The sequence below is a fragment of the Parasteatoda tepidariorum genome, chromosome 10 (genome assembly GCF_982258835.1).
Source record: "Parasteatoda tepidariorum strain Cologne lab strain chromosome 10, Ptep-v5.0, whole genome shotgun sequence".
Classification (NCBI taxonomy): Eukaryota; Metazoa; Arthropoda; class Arachnida; order Araneae; family Theridiidae; genus Parasteatoda; species Parasteatoda tepidariorum.
Window position 1 is genome coordinate 86,538,027 of NC_141764.1, and position 20,732 is coordinate 86,558,758.

Here is a 20,732-nt window from a genome sequence, read left to right on the forward strand (position 1 = left end):
TTAGAGTTTTAAAGTTTTTGTTCGTAAAATCTGCAATAATTAAAGCGAAAAATCTTCTTTTCGTTTATTCCGTTCATTATGCTCTAATCCATCAATTTCCATTTGAATATTATGAGAAGATCATTAGTGATATTTAACTGCAATTATAAAATTCTTTCGATTTGAAATAAAGTGAATGTGATTTTCTTGCACCACGACTGCAACTTCAACTACGCTTGTTGATTCCGAATCGTGGTATTTTGGTTTTATTCCAAAGGAACAAATTATTCTTATGAAATTAAAGTTTAATTATAGTTGATAACAATGAATTCTGGTGCAGCGAATCTAACTGTAAAAATCCATCCTGTAGTATTATTTTCTATAATTGATTCATATGAGCGAAGAAATGATCTGCAACATCGAGTTATCGGCACACTACTTGGTTTGTCATAGATCGTGACTTTTTATTTTGTTTTATTTTTTTCTCTCTCATTGTTTTTTAGAATAAAAGAAGTGTATAGTTTACTAAGTGATTAAATAGTTAAACACACACATCTAAAAATGCCTAAGATTAAATATTAGAATACTTAAGATTGAAAAAAATTGTATTTCTATGTAGACTGAAATAGTACTTTTACTCCTAGTACTATTTAGTACTTTTTCTGTTAAAAGTGTTTTAAAATCGGTTAAAAATTCCACAGGAAATGCTGCATTATTATCATATAATGTTTGGATAGAAAACTTAAGCGGTTTGTTTGCTTATACTATTTCATTCCTTATTTTTTTAAACAATAGGTAGGGGGAGATTTCCGTATCGTGATTTGTTTCAGAATAATTGCCAAGTCTTGGCAACTGCTGAGCAGCGGCCCATAAGAAACTAATAATCAACATAAATTTTTTAAATTTGCTCAGTTTCTGTTATTGTCTAGCTGAATTCACATTAAAATTTGAAAATAAAATTTTTTGCTGAGTTCAAATCTGTTTATCATTGCGTTTTAATTCGTTTCGATCATTAAAGGTAAAAGTTTCCTTACAAATTTAGCCTATTTTAATATGAACTCTGTATATTTTATGAAATTGAAATTGTTAGATACTTTAAATGATCTAATTTTAAAAAAGGAAACTTAAAATGAAATTTAATATTGTCAGATAATTTATATAGGCTCTACATGAACCTATAATTATAATAGTATTCAAGTCAAACTGTTGTAGAGATATATGAAAAATTACTTTAATATAAAATGAGTTATAGCTGAATTGAGGAAAAAACTTAAGGAAAGTTAAAGAAGTGTTGTCTTTTAAAACTAATTGTTATTTTAAGTTTTATATGATGTGTTATAATTTCTATCTCTATTTTTAAGGTATTCATGAAAAGGGAGCCGTAGAAGTCACCAATTGCTTATGTATTCCTCACAATGAGTCAGAAGATGAGGTAAGATTGTTGTTAGTATAGAATTAGATTAATTACCTGCTTCAATGACTTGTCTCATTCATGAGTTTCACAAAAAAATTGATGCACATTGATTTCAAGTTTAAACCAGTCTCCTTATTTTCTTATGGCATTTGCTCTAGGCTCTGCTTTTATGGGACTCTAAAGGCCCCTGCTCTGTACCAGATATATTTCAAAACTTATTTTTTAGTACTAAAATTTTAAAAACTTTATTTTCTGATCAGTTTATATTAGTTTCGTACATTGTAACTTAAGCATGAAGGCAGTGTACTTTTTTACACTACTGAAGGCAGTGTAACTTTTTTTATTATTATACTTTCAGTATAATGCATACTTACATGAATACACTGCAAAATTCTAAGGGCCAGGCTTAAAAAATATCAAGTGAGAATAAAGCAAATATAGAAAAGTAAAATAATACATTTGTACGAATGAAAAAAAATTCATATTTTGACATATAAAATTATATTCTGTAAAATTATGTAAAAATTTGTATACTTTACATTTAAAAATTTTCTGTAATAAAGGGAATTAGACTTATGAATTATTCTTAAAAAACTATTTTTGTGTGAGATTATTTCTGAATAAACAAATTTTATAATTGTGCTCAAAAACTTTCCAATTTGCATAAACAGCTCTTGAGGTATAGTGAAATACGCAAAAAGATTCATTAAGGGGTTCACTTTTTCGACTGCCCTTATTGCTTAACTATTGGGACCATATTTCCCAGATTGTGACCGCCCCCTATAATTTGAATGTCAGGAATCCAAATATGTCAAGAAAGGTATGTTTATTTAGAGAAAGTATGTTTTTATGCCTGATTTTGTAACCTATTTCTTGTGCACTAACTAATTAGTATATTTGAGACTGCAAACCACTTAAGATTGAGCCCTAGAATGTGAAAATCAGATAATTGCATCAAAAGTTCAGGATGTTTTTTTTTTTTTTATGTACAATATATATATATATATATATATATATATATATATATATATATATATATATATATATATATATATATTAGCTAAAGTAAAGGTTGTTTTAAATGTGCTCAACTGTTTGACATGTACTTAAACATACACTCGAAATAATCAAATACAATAATTATATCTTAAATATTTTGTGAAGGTAATTAACTCCCCTGACAGTTTTGAATAAGAGCAAAATTGGAAGAATGTTTCTCTATCTAATAACATGGAAAAACAGGTTTTGCTATGCGGAGAAGACTGCAGGTTTAAATATGATTGTCTGTCTGTAGTTGGGTTTAATACAGTCGATGGGTTAAATACAGTGCTAAAAAATAAATTAAATATCCCTTTTTTACAATTTTTGTTTCGTAAAATTTTTCCTATTTTAATTTTTGGGAGCAAGAATGGATTTATATATCAAAAATATATGCCACTTCCACAGGCTAAGGGGCATTTCCTGGCTATTTCTTTTTACAAACATGTGTTAGTTTTGAAAGACTTCAGCTTAAGGGATGTACTAAACCTTCTTTTGTACTAAACCTTGCAACTTCTGACTAAAATAAAAATTAGAAAAACTTCTCATTATATAATATATAAATGTTGAGAAAACAGAAAAAATCGATAACTAATATTATTTTGTATTCAATAATATTAAAAAGTTTTTGAAGCAATGTTTTAAATATAAAATGATATTTTTATTTTATCAATATGGGGTTCAAATGTAGATTGATAAGAAATGTGGTTCATTTTTTTATCATTTAATATATTTGTTGTAGAAAAGATAAAAACTCCTGTTTTCCTTGTTTGACTTTACTAAAACTGTATTTTCAGATCTTTTCAATATCTTTATTTTTATAATAATACTATTGTATCGATGAAATTTTCTCATAAAATGTTTATGTGTTTCTATGAAACACACGCATGTGTCGAAAGAAACGAATGTAAAATGTTCTTAGAGAATTTTTTATCATTTTATGTACTCAATATTTAAAAATTTCGCATACAATGTTTGAGAATTCCGTACTCAAAATTAAGAGCTTCCTAAAACTTTCGGTATCAACAATTTTAAGTTTTGTCTAATGACATGGAAAAACTGGTTTTGCTTTGGGGAGAAAACTGCAGGTTAAAATATGACTGTCTGTCTGCAGTTAGATTTAATACAGTCGATGGGTTGAATACAGTCCTAGAAAAATTTTTAAAAAATCCCTTTTTTTACAATTTTGGTTTCATATGGTTTTTTAAAACTTTTTTTATTTTAATTTTTGGGTGATTTTTTTTGAAGAAAAAATGGACTTTTTGCTTGTGTGCAAATGAATTTATATTTCATAAATACTTGTTTGTCTTTTTTACATACATATTTATCTCCTCTCAGAAAATGTTTAATTTAAAGTTAAATTTATGTTGATATTTTCAAAAAGTTAAAGACTTTAATTAAAGTAATGAAATTCTTGGTTTTATCTTATAAGAATTATTCTGTTTAAAACTATTTAAAATTTTTCAGCACTATATTTTGTTGTAAAATATTATTTTATCCAAATGAAATCTATTCAATTCTTAATGACAATATTCTATAACTTTTTATGACAAAAATAATTACAAAGTAAACAATTTTGTTATTGATGTGACTTATTTGGTTTTGAAACAGCAAAAATCAACTGCAATTTTTTGACGATTTCAATTGCTGTATTTATTTAGTTTTTTATGTGTATGATATAAATTAAATTATTAAGAAGTTTGTAAAAAAAAAAACAATTATTCTGGCACTAAGTCAGTTTAGCGTTTAAATTGTAGAAAAATTATTTTATGAAAATATGTTTTTTTAAAACTTGATACAAGTTTTTCTTGGACTTTTTATTTAATTATTACTGAGTTTGATTGGTCTATGAAATGCTCTAATATTAATGGGTAGTTGAATATTCAGTTTTAGAGCAAATATTGTTGCATCTTAATCTTTCTTGAAACTTTTTTTTTGGCTCAATAATTTCTAAAGATTCTGAATTTTCAATTAATCCTATGTTGCTTTTTTAGAGGGATAAATAGTTATAGAATAAAGCAAATAAAATGAATAGAAATTGGGAAAAGAAATAAAAAGTTTTAGAATGCATTGATAAGATAATGTTTATTGTATACAAATTTATGTTAATGGAAGAGTTGCAGTTTTTTTTTTACAACCAGAATAGGAATGCTGGAATACCTTTTACAATGAGTTTCCATTATTTTATTTCATGTACGACAGTACCGAAAATCCATAAAAGCATCGATCCGAATATGTTGTGTCAAATAATGGAAAGCTTTATTAAGTGTCATTCTTTCCTAAAACCCTGTACTTACTGTAAGGCCCATAGTTTTTCACAATATTAATAGAAAAAATCATCTGCTGAAGATGTTTTGTTATGATTACACTTAAGATAGATTCCTTTGAAATAAGTTAATAAATATGAATATAACTTATTCTCAATTAAATGTACTTGGTTTTATTCTTAATTTTGTATTAAATATTTATTATGTAGGTAGCTGTAGATATGGAATTTGCTAAAGCAATGTATGAATTACATAAGAAGGTTAATCCAAGTGAAGTGATTGTTGGGTGGTAAGTCATTTATATTTATTCTGGAAAAAATATTTTATTTTTCAAGGTAAGAGAAGGGAGCTTATATATATTTCATTCATACAACAGATATTTTTAGCTGTGCATATGTCTACATCATCGAAATAATATTGTCTGGTAACAATGAGGGGATTTAGTCAGCAAAATCGAACAGGTTTATTACAATAATTTTAGAATACGAAGAACAAAGTAACTAATGTTTGCACTTGAAACACATCAACTTAGGTACAAGAATATTAAACTGAAATAATGTTGAACTGGATAATGTTGGAGAATGTTCTAAAAAAGCATTTCTTTAATATCTAATGTAATTATATATGCATGAATTTTAGAATACAAAGAACAAGGTTAATGACATTTGCACATGAACTAGAATAATGTACGATACTTAGAACAATAAGTTAATGGAAATAGCATAGGTGAATGTTCTAAAATAACATTCCATAAAATCTTAAATTACATATGTACATATCATCTCTGTAGAAATCAGGAGGAAGATAGACAATTGAACTCATGACACCCAGATTGCTAGGCGAGAGCCTTGGGTGTTCGGATATGCCGATGTATTTCATGTCTTTATATTCTCGCGTTATAGATTAAAAAAATACTTTTAATTACGTTAATGTAGTAAAATTTTGCCTAAAAGCTTTTAAAACTCAGTTCCTTCTGTTTTTCAATTATTAATATTGTGTAGACACTATTATATGATGGAATTGTTGTAAAATTTTAAATTGCACTTTTTGCGATTTATTCAAAACTTAAATATTTATATAGTTCACATAGTTTTTCTTTTATTAATAATAGTGGAATCAGTACTTGTTTTAAGAGTTCACTATCATAGAACTTATGAATTAAGTGCCATCTTGCAAATTCACTAATCATATAGTTAATATTCTGGATATATAATGATTGTTATTTTAATAAATAATTAACTTATATGTAAGTTTTAGTTAAAATACTAAGTCAAGTAAATACTTAGTTTTATTAACTGTCCTTTTTAATTTTCTCATAGTAACTCTTAACACAGTAATTAGGTTCAATTCATGCAACTATATTGTTATAAAATATTAAATCAAAATAATTCTCATATTTTTTAAAATTCCACTTTTTTTAATTGAGAGGAAGGGGTGAACATTTTTTAAAGTATTACTTTATTAATAAATTGTTTACATTTAAGGTATGCCACTGGTGCAGATGTGACTGGACATTCCGTTCTAATTCATGATTACTACAGCCGTGAAACAAATAATCCTGTTCATTTAACAGTTGACACTTCTTTGTCAGAAGGCAGTGTTACCTGGAAAGCTTTTACAAGGTAGAATTTTATTAAATCTTGAGAATTTAAATTTTTTTAAAAAACTAATTGAAAGGTTTAAATTGCTGTATTGCCTTGAGTGAAAATACTGAAATTTTTAAAATCTTAAATATTTTAATTTTTACTTTTAATTTATCTCAAATGTAATGTCTTCTTATTATTATCATTCCTATTATTGCATATTTGATTTGAATTTATTGTTTCATTGCTATTTTCATTTGGAAAGTATCTCATGTCTTTTCTGTGCAGATTGAAATGAGGTAACTGGAAACAGATAATTAATTTTATGTGTTGACCTTTAAAATTATTTGTTATTTTGTTGATTAACTAAGTATTTATATTCCTGGTTGTGAATAAAGAAGTTGTTAGTAGCATAAGAATCTAGAGCAAATGTTTAGCTTTTGAATAAAAAATATTTCTAGCAATGTATTATGTGTTTCAAAGTTGTAGAGATCTAATATGAACCAATTATGAGTACAACAGCATGTTTAACGCTACTTTTTTTAGTTCCAGCTTTGAAATAAAGTGAAATGTATTTGTTTATTTTAGGGTAAAGTTGCATTGTTATAGTTATGCAAAGCAATATTTTGAATTTTATTTCCTGCAATTCTTGTTCAATCTTATATCAATCAATCAATCTTGAAGAAGTGCCTTATAAATTTAACTGAATATGTTTGAATTAAAAAAATTAAAAAATTGCATTGGCTAGAAATTTTGTTTAGATTGCAATAATTTCTCATTATTCAAGTATTTTAAAAAGCTGTTTATGTAATTCAAATCCCCATGAATGAAAAAGGGCAAGTTGCTTCCTCACAGAAAAGGTAACTTAACATCACTTGTTCATGTTATGATGTTAAACTCACTTAACATCATAAAAATTTATCAAAATGTGTAAAATGCAATAACTGAATTTAATCCTTAACAGTTTTTAAATTACCTTCTTATACTATTTTACGTGTGTATTTCAAAAAGTAATTCTCACTCATTATTAAAATAAGAGAAAAATTTGTAGTCTATAAAAATACTTAAAGACATGCTAAAAGACAGTCACTGTGTTCAATTTTTTTCAAAAAAAAAAAAAATGATTATTAATAAATAACATGAAAGCTTTTTTCTGTAATTTAAGCTGAAAATTATGCCTTTTTTTTTCCTAAAGTATTTACAAATAATTTAAAAATTTGAAATCACTTGAATTCTCTAATATACCCCTCAGAAAATGAGAGACTTTTAAAAATTTAACCAGTTAAAAATAATTCTGACAAAAAAATATTTGTAATAGTGATCAGAATGACACCTAAAAACACTAATCATTTTGTCAGTGTGTAATTATACAATTTAAACAATGAATTACTTTTTTAATGGAATATTAGTAAAAAGGTTGTGTTTTTATAAGATGGCAGCTTATTTTTACCAAAAAGGCATCAAAGGGCGGGCAGGGCATCCCTACCCTTCAAGGCATGCTAAGGGAAAACACTGATTCAAATTTATGTTTCTATTCACTTCTTTTTAAAAATGCAAATTTAGTTGAATTAGAATTAATACAGAACTAATTTTCCTGTTTAAAGCCACATTATCCCGTCTTACCTTAATTATGAAATGTACTAAAGTTCAGCTTTTAAAAACAATTGTTTTGATATATTCATGAAAAATTATTTAAAATTTAGTCTTAGAACAGTTTTACTAATTGGCCATTGGTTTTTAGACTTCATATATATTGTTGCTATGTTATATTGTTATCAGTACACTTCTGTGTGCTTTAGTGAGTTTAAATATATGACAATTAAAAAAAAAAAAATCTGTGATTGCCAAAAGATAACTGTGCACTTTTAGTAGCATGTATGATCCTTTAAATTATGAATAAAGTTGTATCAAGAATCTGCAATGATAATTTTAAACTGTTGCAAAACTTACTTACCATTGTTTATATTTTAAAAATTGATGGTTGTTTTGAATTTTACAATTCTTGTTGCAGGTATGCAAATAAACATTTTTATATATAGCTGCCACTAATCAGTATATTTCTTTATTTTTTCAGCACGTCTTTTGGGGTCCCTGGAAAGAATACAGGAACTATGTTTACTCCATGTAAAGTAGAAATTGTTGGCTATGAACCTGAACTTGTGGGAAGTATGACCCTTTTTAACGATTAATCTCACGGGTTGTAATAGTATTATTTTAAAAATGAAATCGAAATTTTAAAATGTAAGTGGAAATCTCAAACTGTTTTAAATGCAAACAACAAAACCACGTGGAGAATAATATCGTCACAATTCGAGTGCCTCAAAAAGTAATTATTCATTGCTTGATTCAAAATTTCCCATGTATGATAATGTAATAAAGAAAAACTATGAAAATATGTTGCAATAACTGACGAAAATGCAGTCATAAATCCACATCGGATTGTGTGTGAAAATCCAACATGGAATTGAATGCATGCATGAAAATCTTGTTTTTTATCTGCCAAAAAAGAAAAAGGGGTTGACAAAAACCGAGCTGTTTCACTGTGGAATCTTCTTTAATTGAGTGGATTGAGAATTAGTTAATAACGGAAATGCTTGATGAGGTATTTTTGGTTTGTTATATTGGTTAATTAAAACATCGAGAGCTTAAAATCCATGTTAAATTTTGTTACATAACTGCCAGAATATCGATTGGCAAACCACACGGATTTATACGTTCTTGATTGAAATTGACGTTAATTAACGCCTATTTGTTATTTCTTATTGAAGCGATTCCTGACCTGGAACTTTCCTCTGTATTTTAATGTTTCTACATTCACTTCATCTGTTCTACATTCATTAAAATACATTTTCGAATCAGAATGTTATTATTTTATTTTCAGTAATTCATGATATTATATTTCATATATTCATGATATTTTTTGATAGGTAAAAAAAAGTTTTTAAACTATAATTTATTTTACACTTAAGTTAAATTGAATATGCATATAATTTTTAAGTAATTATAAATAGCTTCTTATTTTAGCATTTGAAGTCACACCTTTCGTTTCCTTAGTATTATTCTTAGTAAAAACCCAATTCTGTAGAAGATAACCCATTTTTTATTGAATGGAATCAGTTTTTTAATGGAAAAAGGAAAATTTTTATTTTTTTATTTTTATTTAATACCCAATTGTGATAAAGTATATTGTGCTTATGTATATTTCTTTGATCATCTTATTTTTTCCTATTATATTTTACTCTACCCATTTCTTGATTAGTTTCAATAATTTGTCTGTATTCCACATTTAAATTTAGCAAACAAAGGTTATTAAATGAACACTATCATGAAATTGCTACTCCCAATAAAATTAGTGTTTTAACATATTATAATTGATGAATATATTATATTTAACACTTTATAAAGTCCATTGATTATAATTATATTGTTTAAATATATTTGAATTACATTAACTTTTCGCTTACAGTGAAACTTGCCCAGCAAACTAAATACAACAAACAGCGAAGTGCAGAAATTTTACCTGATTTGGATTTAATCAACAATGCAATTCTTGACATGCTGAAACTATCAGTTGTGGTGATTGAATATGTTGATGATGTTTTAGTAAGTATTCTCCCCTTTCTTTATATATGAACTTTTTTATTATTCTGAAAATTTATTCTTTGCTTCTTTCTAATTTTTTTTTTTTATTCAAAATCCGTAATTACTTACTTTTGATCTAATATCCAGTGTATTACTTATATTTTTAAATAAATATTTTGTGTAAAGGTGAAAAATAGTACAATTATTAAAGAGAATTTTGTGATAAATCTTTTATTTAGACCTTTTATTCTCTAAAACATTATGATTAACTTTTTAAAAAAAAAATTTGAGGTATATTCAATGCTACAAAAAATGTCAATATATTTTCTGTTTAAAAATTAAGTTTAACATGTATGTTATAATTTGTTGTATTTTGTTTCATGTATGATAACTTTTTATTGGTCCTTCTTATTTATTTTAAAATTATTGTCAACGGGGTCGCATTCCCCCTAAAATTCATAAAATTCCTAAAAGTATGTGCAAACCCTAAAATTCCTAAAAATCTGATAAAATTTTGTTGGTGTTCCTAAAAAATTAGAGTTATAGGCTAAATATAAATAAAAAAGCAATAATCTAAAATATAAGAATTTAACTACGTTAATTAAAACTGTTTTAATTTTGCCACATGGGAATTCTGATCCCGAGAGAGGTTTTTCGATAAATAAAGCAATGCTTAATGTGAGTCACCATGAGTATACTATTATGTCGCTTAGACTAATCAAAGATACCATTCGAAATTATGGAGGAGTGTTGAAGATCACTACAACACTATTGAGGGCAGTAAAAGAATCTCACAAATCATATCAAGAATATTTTAGAAAAATGATCATGATTAATTTGTTTTTCTCTAACGTCTAATATAAATTGCTGATTTGAAATCTAATAATATCACACAATAGTTTTTCTTAATAAAGTAAGGTAATAATAAAGTTTTGATTAAGAAGGTAAAAATTAAATAAAAATCCAAGTTGGTGTTAATTTATTTTTTCTCTTGATTTATTCTCACTTTTGCCTGTTCCTGAATTATGCACTTAATTTCTGATAGGTAATATGTAAAGTTGAAATTTCATTTTTACACTTTAGAGATTTCATTCTTGACTTAATAAATTTCAGAGCTTTATTTTATGGCTTGCAACTATTTATGATATGTGTCTATGCAACTATTTATGTTATGAATGTAATAATCTTCTGTTATGTAATAAACTACCGTGTGATCTGTTTTTATCCTAGCAAAATCATATATTACCCCTAAAATTTACCTAAAATTTTTTGAAAAAAGTTCCTAAAATTACCCTAAAATTTTAAAAAACTTTGCTGCTACCCCTGAATCTAGTTTTTTCAACAAATCTAGTATCTCTAGTTATCTTTGAGAATCTGTATCTTTTCATCTTTAATTATATTTAAGAAATAGTTTACTTTTTCAGATTGGGTTTTAAAATTTTGATAAGAGCTTTGCTCTTTTTCATTAAATACAAGAATTTAGCTTCCAGTAAATTGCTAAAAATGTAGAATTTTCTCAAATTGTTGTTGAAAGCTAAATTCTCCCATCCCCTCTTTTCCTTTCTTATTGGGTTTCCTTAATCATGTCATGCATCAATTATGAGGAATGATAAAGCGAATTTACTTTTCCATTAAATTAGAAAAATAGAACAGAAAATTTTTTTGAATTGTATTTTAAAGTATTTTATGCCTGTTTAATGATTGTTCAAGACTCATTACCATACAGCTTGAGCTGAAAAAATGATAGAAAAAAAATAATGAATATTAAGTAGATTAAGTAACTGCAAGTCATTGCAAAAAACTATCTATGAAAAAAAAATTTCTGTTGTATTTTCTGTTTTTCTCTTATATTTTTATTGCTTCTATTGCATTCTTTCCACTTTACAAATTCAGTTTTCTACTATTATTATTTTGTCTTGATAAGTCTTTTTTAAGAACATCTGTTGAATCTTTCCTTTATCTTTATTATTAATTTTATAAACTGCACTTCATCAAAAAAATTTTCTGTGGTTTGGCAGTTATTCTATAGAATATGACAAACTCAAATTTGTTAATTTGATGAATTTGCTGATTTTTATGTATTCTTGATAGTGCTGCTGTCGCTGAATTAGTATTCTTAATGCAATATTTAGATTTTAACTATACTGACTGAATTACTATTTTCTTTAGGCAAACAGAAAACCTGCTGATAATTCTGTGGGACGTACTTTAATGGATATTGTACAGAGTGTTCCACAAATGACACCCGAGGAGTTCCAGGAAATGTTAAATTCCAACATGAAGGTGCTTATTTAAAATTGCCTCAATTATGCATAGTAAAAATAGGCTATCTGTTTATATAGGCTATCTGTTATTAAATATTAAATTGGAACGATAATAGTTTAGTTTACTTATAAAATTAAGATCTCTTTAAAATTAAACTTACATAGATTTGCTTTAAGCAATTCGATTATGTATTAAACTTATAATGCTGTGGAAAAGCGAGAAAATGCTATCTCATTCATTTTTGGAAATAGATATTAGTTTGCTTGTGAACTTAGCTGTCTATTGGAATCTAATTCTGTAGGTATCGTGCAATGGCATTAAACAGCAGGCTCTGTATATATATATATATATGTATATATATTTCTTAATTTACATATAAATTTCTTTCCGGGGAAATATTCATATTCCCCCTAAAAAATTTATAGGAGAATTGAAACTGACTACTATAATTAATTCTGACTTTTTTTTATTTCAAATGCTTACAATCAGGGGTCTGTCCAGGCCAAATTTACTACCGTTTAGCGGTTCCTTCACAAATTCAACTTTAGGAAAGGCGGTAGTTTCACAAAATACTCTTTTTTAATATTTTATTTTTGTATCCCGTAAGAAAGGATAAATCCATATTTTTGTGTTGATTTTTTTTAAATATAATTTTTAATTTTCTCAAATTAGGTCTAAATTTTTACAAAATAGGTACGTCTCAGAAAAACCTAGACAGACCCCTGGCAATATTTTTACCAAATATACATTGTACTTGTACAATGATTTTACTGAATTATTAGTTGTAATTAAATTCCGTATTGTTATTATTTTTATGACATTATATTTTGATTTCTTTTTTCCAGGACTTATTGATGGTCTTGTATCTCTCTAATCTCACCAGAAGTCAACTAGCATTACATGAAAAAATAAGTTTTCTGTAATATATTAATAAAAACAGCTTGAAGCTAATGTTTTGTTCAATATTTCATACAATAAAAGCACAATATAAACAAGTGACTTGTGTATAGTGTTATATTTTTTACTGTTTAAGCGTAATGAGTAAGTTTAAATTTAATGCTAAATTCATATTAATTATTATATCAATTGTATTATGCAAAACAATCAAACTTAATGAAAGCTAGTTATTGCGCTTATCATTTTAAAATAATTTTGGAATTAAAATCCACAAATCCTGAATTTGCAAAGTGTTCTTAATGACTGAAGAACAAAAATATTAATACATCAATTTAATATGTGTTTTATTAATATTAATAAAATTCAGCTATTATTTTAAAAAGTGGCTTATTTTGTATCGAACAGCACTCTAATTTAAATTAATCATAAGAAATGACATTATCTAACTTATTTTATTACTTTAGTAGCAAAAGCTCTATGGTTGAGAATATATATTTTGTTTTGTACAGAGTATAGTTTTTTCTCCTTTCTGTTGTCCCTATTATCTCAATTTTATGTAAAAATAATTGCTTTTATGTTATAAACTCTTTGAGTTAGATGAAAAAAGTATTTTCCTTTGATAATCAGTAAGGTCAATTAAAACTAAATATGTATCCGAAGACATATATGTATATAATATAAATTGTTCCAAGACATTTGATATTTTTATATTTATTTTATACTTAAACATTTTAAGATTATAAGTTAAACTATTAAAAGTGTTATTTTGATATTTTTCTTTTTATTATTTCCAAACAAAGATATACACTTATCTATTTATGCAGTAATAACTGTTATATGTTTTAATGAAAATATTCTCTGGACATTTTATTGCAAATCAAACAATAGAGTTTTGCATTTCTACATGTATTATTGAGATTTATTCTTAATGAGCCAGAATAGCTTAGTTTATTTTAAATCTAAATTTTTCTCCTTAATGCTTGTTTAAAGATTTAATCATGCAAAAAGATGACTCCGGTTGTAGATTTTATCAGTCTTTAATCTCAAGAAACTTATACCAAAGCAAAATTTTAATAAAAAAATAACTTCTTTTTTTTCCCTTTATGTATAATCAGATATTATATTGTATAATCAGATACTCTCAGGCTGAATGAGAAATTCATCCAGATGTGTCTGTTTGGGAATAACATGCTACCTAGGAAACATGCATAACTGTAAACTGTTTTAGCTTAATTGATAGAATAACCTAATGATTACAGAAATTAATTGAATATAAAATTTCTTTTCAAGAACTTTCTTCAAGCAATTTATTGACTCTTGTAACTAATTTCAACTCTTTCATTGCCACTTAATTTTGTCAAAATTTATTCTAAAATCACTAATTAAAAAAAAAAAATTTTTTTATTGTACATATCAGCATATATTTCTTTAAATTTAGCAATTTTTTTTGACTGTGTGAAACTAGTTGTTTTGTCTTACGTTATACTTGACTTTTATTTTTTTATCTAAAGTCTAAATTGTTCAGAAACATTTCAATGCTAACATTTGTTAAATATTTTGATACAAATTATCACTGCCATTCAATTTTTGATGCCTGAAAATCAACTACAATTAAAAAAAATTTTTCTTCAAAAAAAAAAAAGTATGAGTAATACTATAAAATCTTCCTTGATAATGAGAATTTCAGCGAATGCATTCACGCTATTCATCTATATTTGGTTATTGCAATGCACAATACAATCGTACATTAAGGAATTTAAAATAATGCCACTAATCATAAAGAAATATGGTTTCCATTTTCTTTTTCCCATGTCTCCCATGAAAATTTGTACATTTCATTACTTTATTATTTTACCCTTAAAAACACACCGGGGGAGATTACAACAGAATATAATTGTTTGTTACTATAACATGAGAAAAATGACTTAAGGGGATTTAAAAAAGGTTTTTTTCAATGCAGATTTCCATCAGCCATTCAGTGAATTCATTTATTGCATGCATGGAAAATTTTAGTTATGTGAGGTATCTAACTGTAAGGTTAGGCTTAACTATATACACAAAAATGAGTGAAGACTAGTTATTTTGGTATAATAAAAACTGTTCTCATCTTAAAAGTCTTTTATCAGATATATCCTAATCCTCTAAAACTTACCTGTTACTGATAGTTAACTTTATTGTGACCATAATAATAGACAATTTTTGAAATTTTCTTATTTACTTACTAAACTAAGGATATTCATTTGTTCAAGATTTCCCATTTAAATTGTTTGGCCAATTTTCTATTTAGTTTGATTTTTAAATATGTCTTTTATTTATTTATTTTTGTACACATGAAAGATTAATAGTATTTCAAAAAATTACAAGATGCTATACTTATTTATTAGAAATTAGATTTTCGAACAATCTTTAATTTAATGAAAGCATTTTAAAGCAGTTTTCAGTCTAAGAATAGTTGTCAAAATCAAACGGTCAATATGTTAATCAATTTAAATATATTGTGAAAATCATTTATCAGAACCGAGCATAATATTTACAAGATAGTTCATTTTTATGAATGTAAATTACATAGTTAAGAGTTTTGTTCACTCTTCCTTTGGAGAGAAATTTTCTTTATGTAACCTAACTAAGCAAGTCTGGACCAATTTGCAGCATTCATTATTATTTTTTATCTAAAGTAAAAATATTATGATTGTGAATTTTTATTATTTAACTTCATTGCTCTTGTACTAAGAGAAATTTGAGTTAAGAATAAAAATCTTGAGCTCTTAGAAGCAAAAGGGAATAATGTGTAAAAATTTCCATTATTTTCCAACATTATTCTTTTTATGAAACAATAAGAAAAGCTAATTACATTTCTATCTGATAAAAACTTTTTTAAGCCTAAAATAAGAATAAGTGCTGCATAATAAATATTTTTTATCCATAACTTTAGCGATCTTGTAACCATATCATTAAATGTTTATTATTACAGATATAAGCTGTCCATAACCATACTGGATGTTATTAGTATTTTATAATGTCCTGAAGGTTTTACCATTTTTGGGACAATAATTTTTTTCTTTTAATTTCAATGAAAAAATTGGGTATTTTATATTATTTTTTGAAACAATCTTGTGCATTTTGTTCTAAAGTTAAGTTTTGAAAATAAAAATGCTTTATTTGTAATATAAAATTATCAACTTTGCAGTCTTGACAGAAGCTTTGTATAATTTTGCTCAAATGCTGATTTTTAAAACAGATTTGGCAAATCGCTTAAGGAGCATAAATAAATAAAAAAAAATCTGCAAAAATTCCAGTTTTAGACCAAATATTACATTACTGTTATTATAATTTACAAATAAAGCATTTTTCAATTAATTATAAACCATAACTAACCTTAAAGCCTTTTACTGTCAGATATTAGTCTAGAGTTTGGATTTCAAAGAACAAAATCGATGACGATCTCAAAGTTCTACTGGTCAGAATAAAGAAATTCTAGATATTCAATTCTCTTGTTTAAAGATCTTCATATTGTTAAAAGTAACATCTTACCTATAATTGTCAGGCAATTATGAATGCTAAACATAGAATCATGAGATCTTTTTCTTCAAACGTGAAAAATTTAAACAATAATTTGTTCCCTAAATTCTAACTTCAAGGTTAAAATTTTCTTTTGAATATAAAATTTTTGCGAGTCATTTGGTTAAATCAGTCTTTCTCTCCTGTGCAAAATTCAGAAATTTTTACTAAAGTTATGAGAGTAAAATGGGTTGTTATTGTAAAAAGCAGGAATGGATTTTAAGTATTATTGAAAGTGAATACAGATTTATTGTAACACTGAAAAAAAAAGGCAGGGAATTTAAACATTTTTAATTTCCGACAATTATCAGCCTATTGAAAATTATTGTTCTTAAAACTTTTGTACCTTGTTATTTCTTTCTTTCACCTTTGCGTTCAAGTGTAAAATTTTCTTTCCAGCAGAAAAATTTAAGTTTGGTTAAAAATTTTCAGCCTTCATGTACTTTGTATAAATGTTTGAATTATTTTTACTAAATTAAATTACTTGGCACTAATAATTATACACATATCCCTTCACATTGTTATTCAAGGTCAGTGTGGGAGTAAGAGGCTCCTAAAAATAAATAATTTTAATTTCACAGAATGGTAAAAATTGTTATTGATTTCGTTTTTCACTAACTTGTTTTACAAAATTTATTAGAAATTATACTTATCTAAAAAGTAGTCAAATAACATATAGGATATGCTTTGGCAGAAAACTACAAAGCATGATTATATGTATCAAAGTGGATACCTACCCAGCTGGCAGTGATGGGTTTTTGACAAGACACTTCAAAAACTTGTCAAAATCTAAGGCAAGAAATTATTTAAAATAGTTCTTGAAGGAGATTGTTATTAGAAGTTAAATTAAGCACAATACTTGCATTATAATAACTTCTAAACTTAAGATTCATATTAACATATCTATAAAAACAATAGACAAAATTATTAACTGGTTTTTCTAAAAACATGGTACTAATAATACTTTAAAATCAATATTAATTGTTAGATAACTATTCAGTTCATATTTCAGGTAATGAGATGTTATCAATCTTAAATATTGATTCTACTTCTATGCCACAATTTGGGCAGATTTTTTAGCCTAAGTAAAACTTAAGTGGTCATCACTAATTATGTGATTTTACATTGTGAAATTTATTTTCGATTTTCAACATTTGTTTTTCTTACTTAGATGTACAGTATGATAAAAAAATTTACGAAATATCCTGAATCACTTTTGATCTAATGTTTGGGTTTTCATGTACTAGGATTCAATCTTAATGGTTCAAGGTAGTGCTAATTATCTAGGGCAGACAATTAATTACACTTATAAAATTAGGCACAAAAACTTTTTTGCAGAATTTGGATTCCTGTTCCTCGAAAAATAGGGTGGAAGCCACAGTCTGGGAAATATGGTCCCCATAGTTTGGCAGGGAGAGCGATATAGATCCATTAATGTTAACTTTACTTTTAACATATTTTGTCATATCTCGAGAACTTTTTAAGCAAATTGCAAAATTTTTGCACATTTATAAAATTTGTTTAATTAAAGATAATTCCATACAAAAAATTTTTTTGAAATGTAAGGTATAAAAATTTTTACACTATTTTAGAGTATAATTTTAAATGGCAAAATTTGAACGAAATGGGCTGTATAATTTCTAAATCGAATTCTTAAAAATTTGTATAATAGAGATTCGATTTTTTAGGAATTATTTGACCAATTTTGCTCTAATATTATATTTTGTCATGTAAAATTACTTTCTTCAAAATGATGACAAAATTATATACATTATAATTCAAAAATGTTTAGATTATTATTAAATAATATATAATAAATAAGTATTAAAAATGATTTTTTGCGTGGAATTATCTCTGAATAAACAAGTTTAATTATAGTGTGCAAAATCTTTTCAATTTGCTTTAAAAGTTTTCGAGATATGGTGAAATACACAAAAGTAAAACTAACATTAATTCTTTTACTGTTTTGCACAAATTATTAGTACCATATTTTACAGATTCTGGCTACCTCTAATTTTTGTGAGTCAGGTATCCAAATCCATTGAAAGAAAAAAAAAATGTTTATTCTGATGTATTTGATTTTATAACTTAAGCTTGTCAGCACTGACTAATTAAGTATATTTGTGGTCATTCCTCTGACCATTTAGAAGTTCATTCCAAGCACCTAAAAATCTAACTATTAGATTAAAATGTTATTTTAGGGTGTTTCACTTATTTTTTAACGCTCTCTACATAAATATTACTTATAAATCATATATTCAAGAAATAAACTAAATCTAATTTACAAAAAATAAAAATGTACACATTTTACAAATGTTAAATTCGTAGGTAACCTCTACAAATAGGCTATTTTAAGGTAGTGACAAGAAAAAAGCACTGATCCAGAAATATTTAATTTTTTGTAATAAGATACTGGAAAACACACATAATTTTATTGTTTTAAAGTTTTGTAGAAAAATTCATGGAAGTTCTAAAAATTATTGAGCACTAATCTAATTAAACAATCCTGTAACTTTCTACTACTCTTTTTGAAAGGTGCAGTCTAATAATTATATATCATCCAAAGTACTAAAAAAGTACCTAGAGAAAACACAAATGAAATATTTAACCTAGAATCCAAGAGTAAAGGCCTCTTAATATTGTAAACACTAAAACTGCTAATTTCTGAAATATCCTTCACTCACCATGGGTGCCACTAAAAAAAAAAAATTTCAAGACTGAACTAATTTTTTTTTACTAACTAGCACAGAATAGCTAGAAATATATTGCTCAATGATTGCAAAATCCATGAGGATGGTCCACATATTATATCAATAACTTGTTCATTTTTTCTCTTAGAAAAAACAATGAATTTTTTAACTGCAATTAAAATAAAAGCTACCTTGTATCTCTTTTTAGACCATTTGCTGAAAAATAAATGACCAATTATTTCTTGGAACCATTCAGATCTCTACTCAACATATTTTTCACTTAATCAATTTTTAGTTCTAGCTCTATAAATTTTTTATTTTAAAAAATAATCTAGATTTAAAATTTTTCCTCTCAACATTTTTTTCTTTTTAAAAAAGAAGGAAAAAACAAATTCAATACTGAAGTTTTTTTCATTCCAATTCTTTCATTGTGGTGTCACATCATTTTATTATTTTGTAATTACAAAAATTTGTTAATGTTTAAGGAAAAAATTTTGATTTTAAAAATTCAAAAAACACATTGGAATGATGTTAATTGTATTATGCAATTCAGATCATCATTTTAACCAATCTGCAGAGAATCTCCAGTTTAAATAAGTTATTAGAATATTAAGTATAGTTTTAGAATAAATTTCCTAATACATGCTACCTTAGTAAGTTATAATACATTTGGTCAGGGACCAATCAAGACAAATTCAGGCCCACCGAATTTTCAGGGCCCCTTACAAAATACTAAAGAGCAGTCTGAATAATGAAAAATAATCTATTAAACTGCATGATTCAAGAGAAAGATTCTAAGAAATTTTGAAAGCAGTCAATTGAAGATTATTTTTCTAAGATGAAGTTTATGTGTCTATAAATTAAAGCAAAATATAAAACAAAGCAATGTTATATAAAAATAGCTTGGTGACCACAAACAATTGAAATCAGTGATTATTGCTAAAAGTCACTGATTAGCTGAATTATTTTTTATTTAGAACTTAAACCAACACATAGCTAGCCCACCAGTCATTAGACTTTTTACTAATTTTTGAGGTCCCTCAGAAATTGTGGGGCTTAGGCTATAACCAGACTCTGCTTTTGGTGCATCTAAATCTAGTCCATTCAGCTTTGCATCAATTGAAAGAATATTTTGGTCTTATTTACTCAAAGCTGAAAAATGAATTTGGCTTTTTTGGAAACTAGAGTTTAAAATTGATTTTACAAATACTTACAACACCACTAGCCTCCAACATGAAAGATGATTGATTCAATTGTAAAAATTATGCATAAGTGTTTCCTAATTACAGAAAGAAAAGAAAATTATTTCTCCCGACAGCACAAAACTCTACCCTCTTAATACCTCTACTATACTGTCGCTGTAAAAACTCAGTAGCATTTTCTAGAAGGAGACTAAACATTTTAGAAACCAATACCTAATATAAAAAGTAAAACAAATATTTCAAATAAAACACTATAC

General features: G+C 25.9%; 1 protein-coding gene across 1 annotated transcript; it reads left to right on the top strand.

Moving 5' to 3' along the window:
* The first annotated feature begins 2 nt into the window (after positions 1–2).
* eIF3f1 (eukaryotic translation initiation factor 3 subunit f1) lies at positions 3–13,124 on the top strand. The gene is made up of 8 exons (XM_016063881.4): positions 3–421; positions 1,341–1,411; positions 4,908–4,987; positions 6,183–6,320; positions 8,356–8,447; positions 9,748–9,884; positions 12,033–12,146; positions 12,974–13,124. Exons 1-8 carry the CDS (start codon positions 304–306, stop codon positions 13,049–13,051), a joined length of 828 nt encoding a protein of 275 aa, XP_015919367.1. The 5' UTR covers positions 3–303; the 3' UTR covers positions 13,052–13,124.
* The last annotated feature ends 7,608 nt before the right edge of the window (positions 13,125–20,732 follow it).

What these genes read in the sequence shown, in the direction of transcription:
- eIF3f1 (XM_016063881.4), top strand. Translation starts at nt 304, where the DNA reads ATGAATTCTGGTGCAGCGAATCTAACTGTAAAAATCCATCCTGTAGTA. An exon ending in ACAATGAGTCAGAAGATGAG is followed by an intron (nt 1,412 to 4,907) that starts GTAAGATTGTTG and finishes TTTATTATGTAG; the next exon opens with GTAGCTGTAGATATGGAATT. An exon ending in TGTTAAATTCCAACATGAAG is followed by an intron (nt 12,147 to 12,973) that starts GTGCTTATTTAA and finishes TCTTTTTTCCAG; the next exon opens with GACTTATTGATGGTCTTGTA.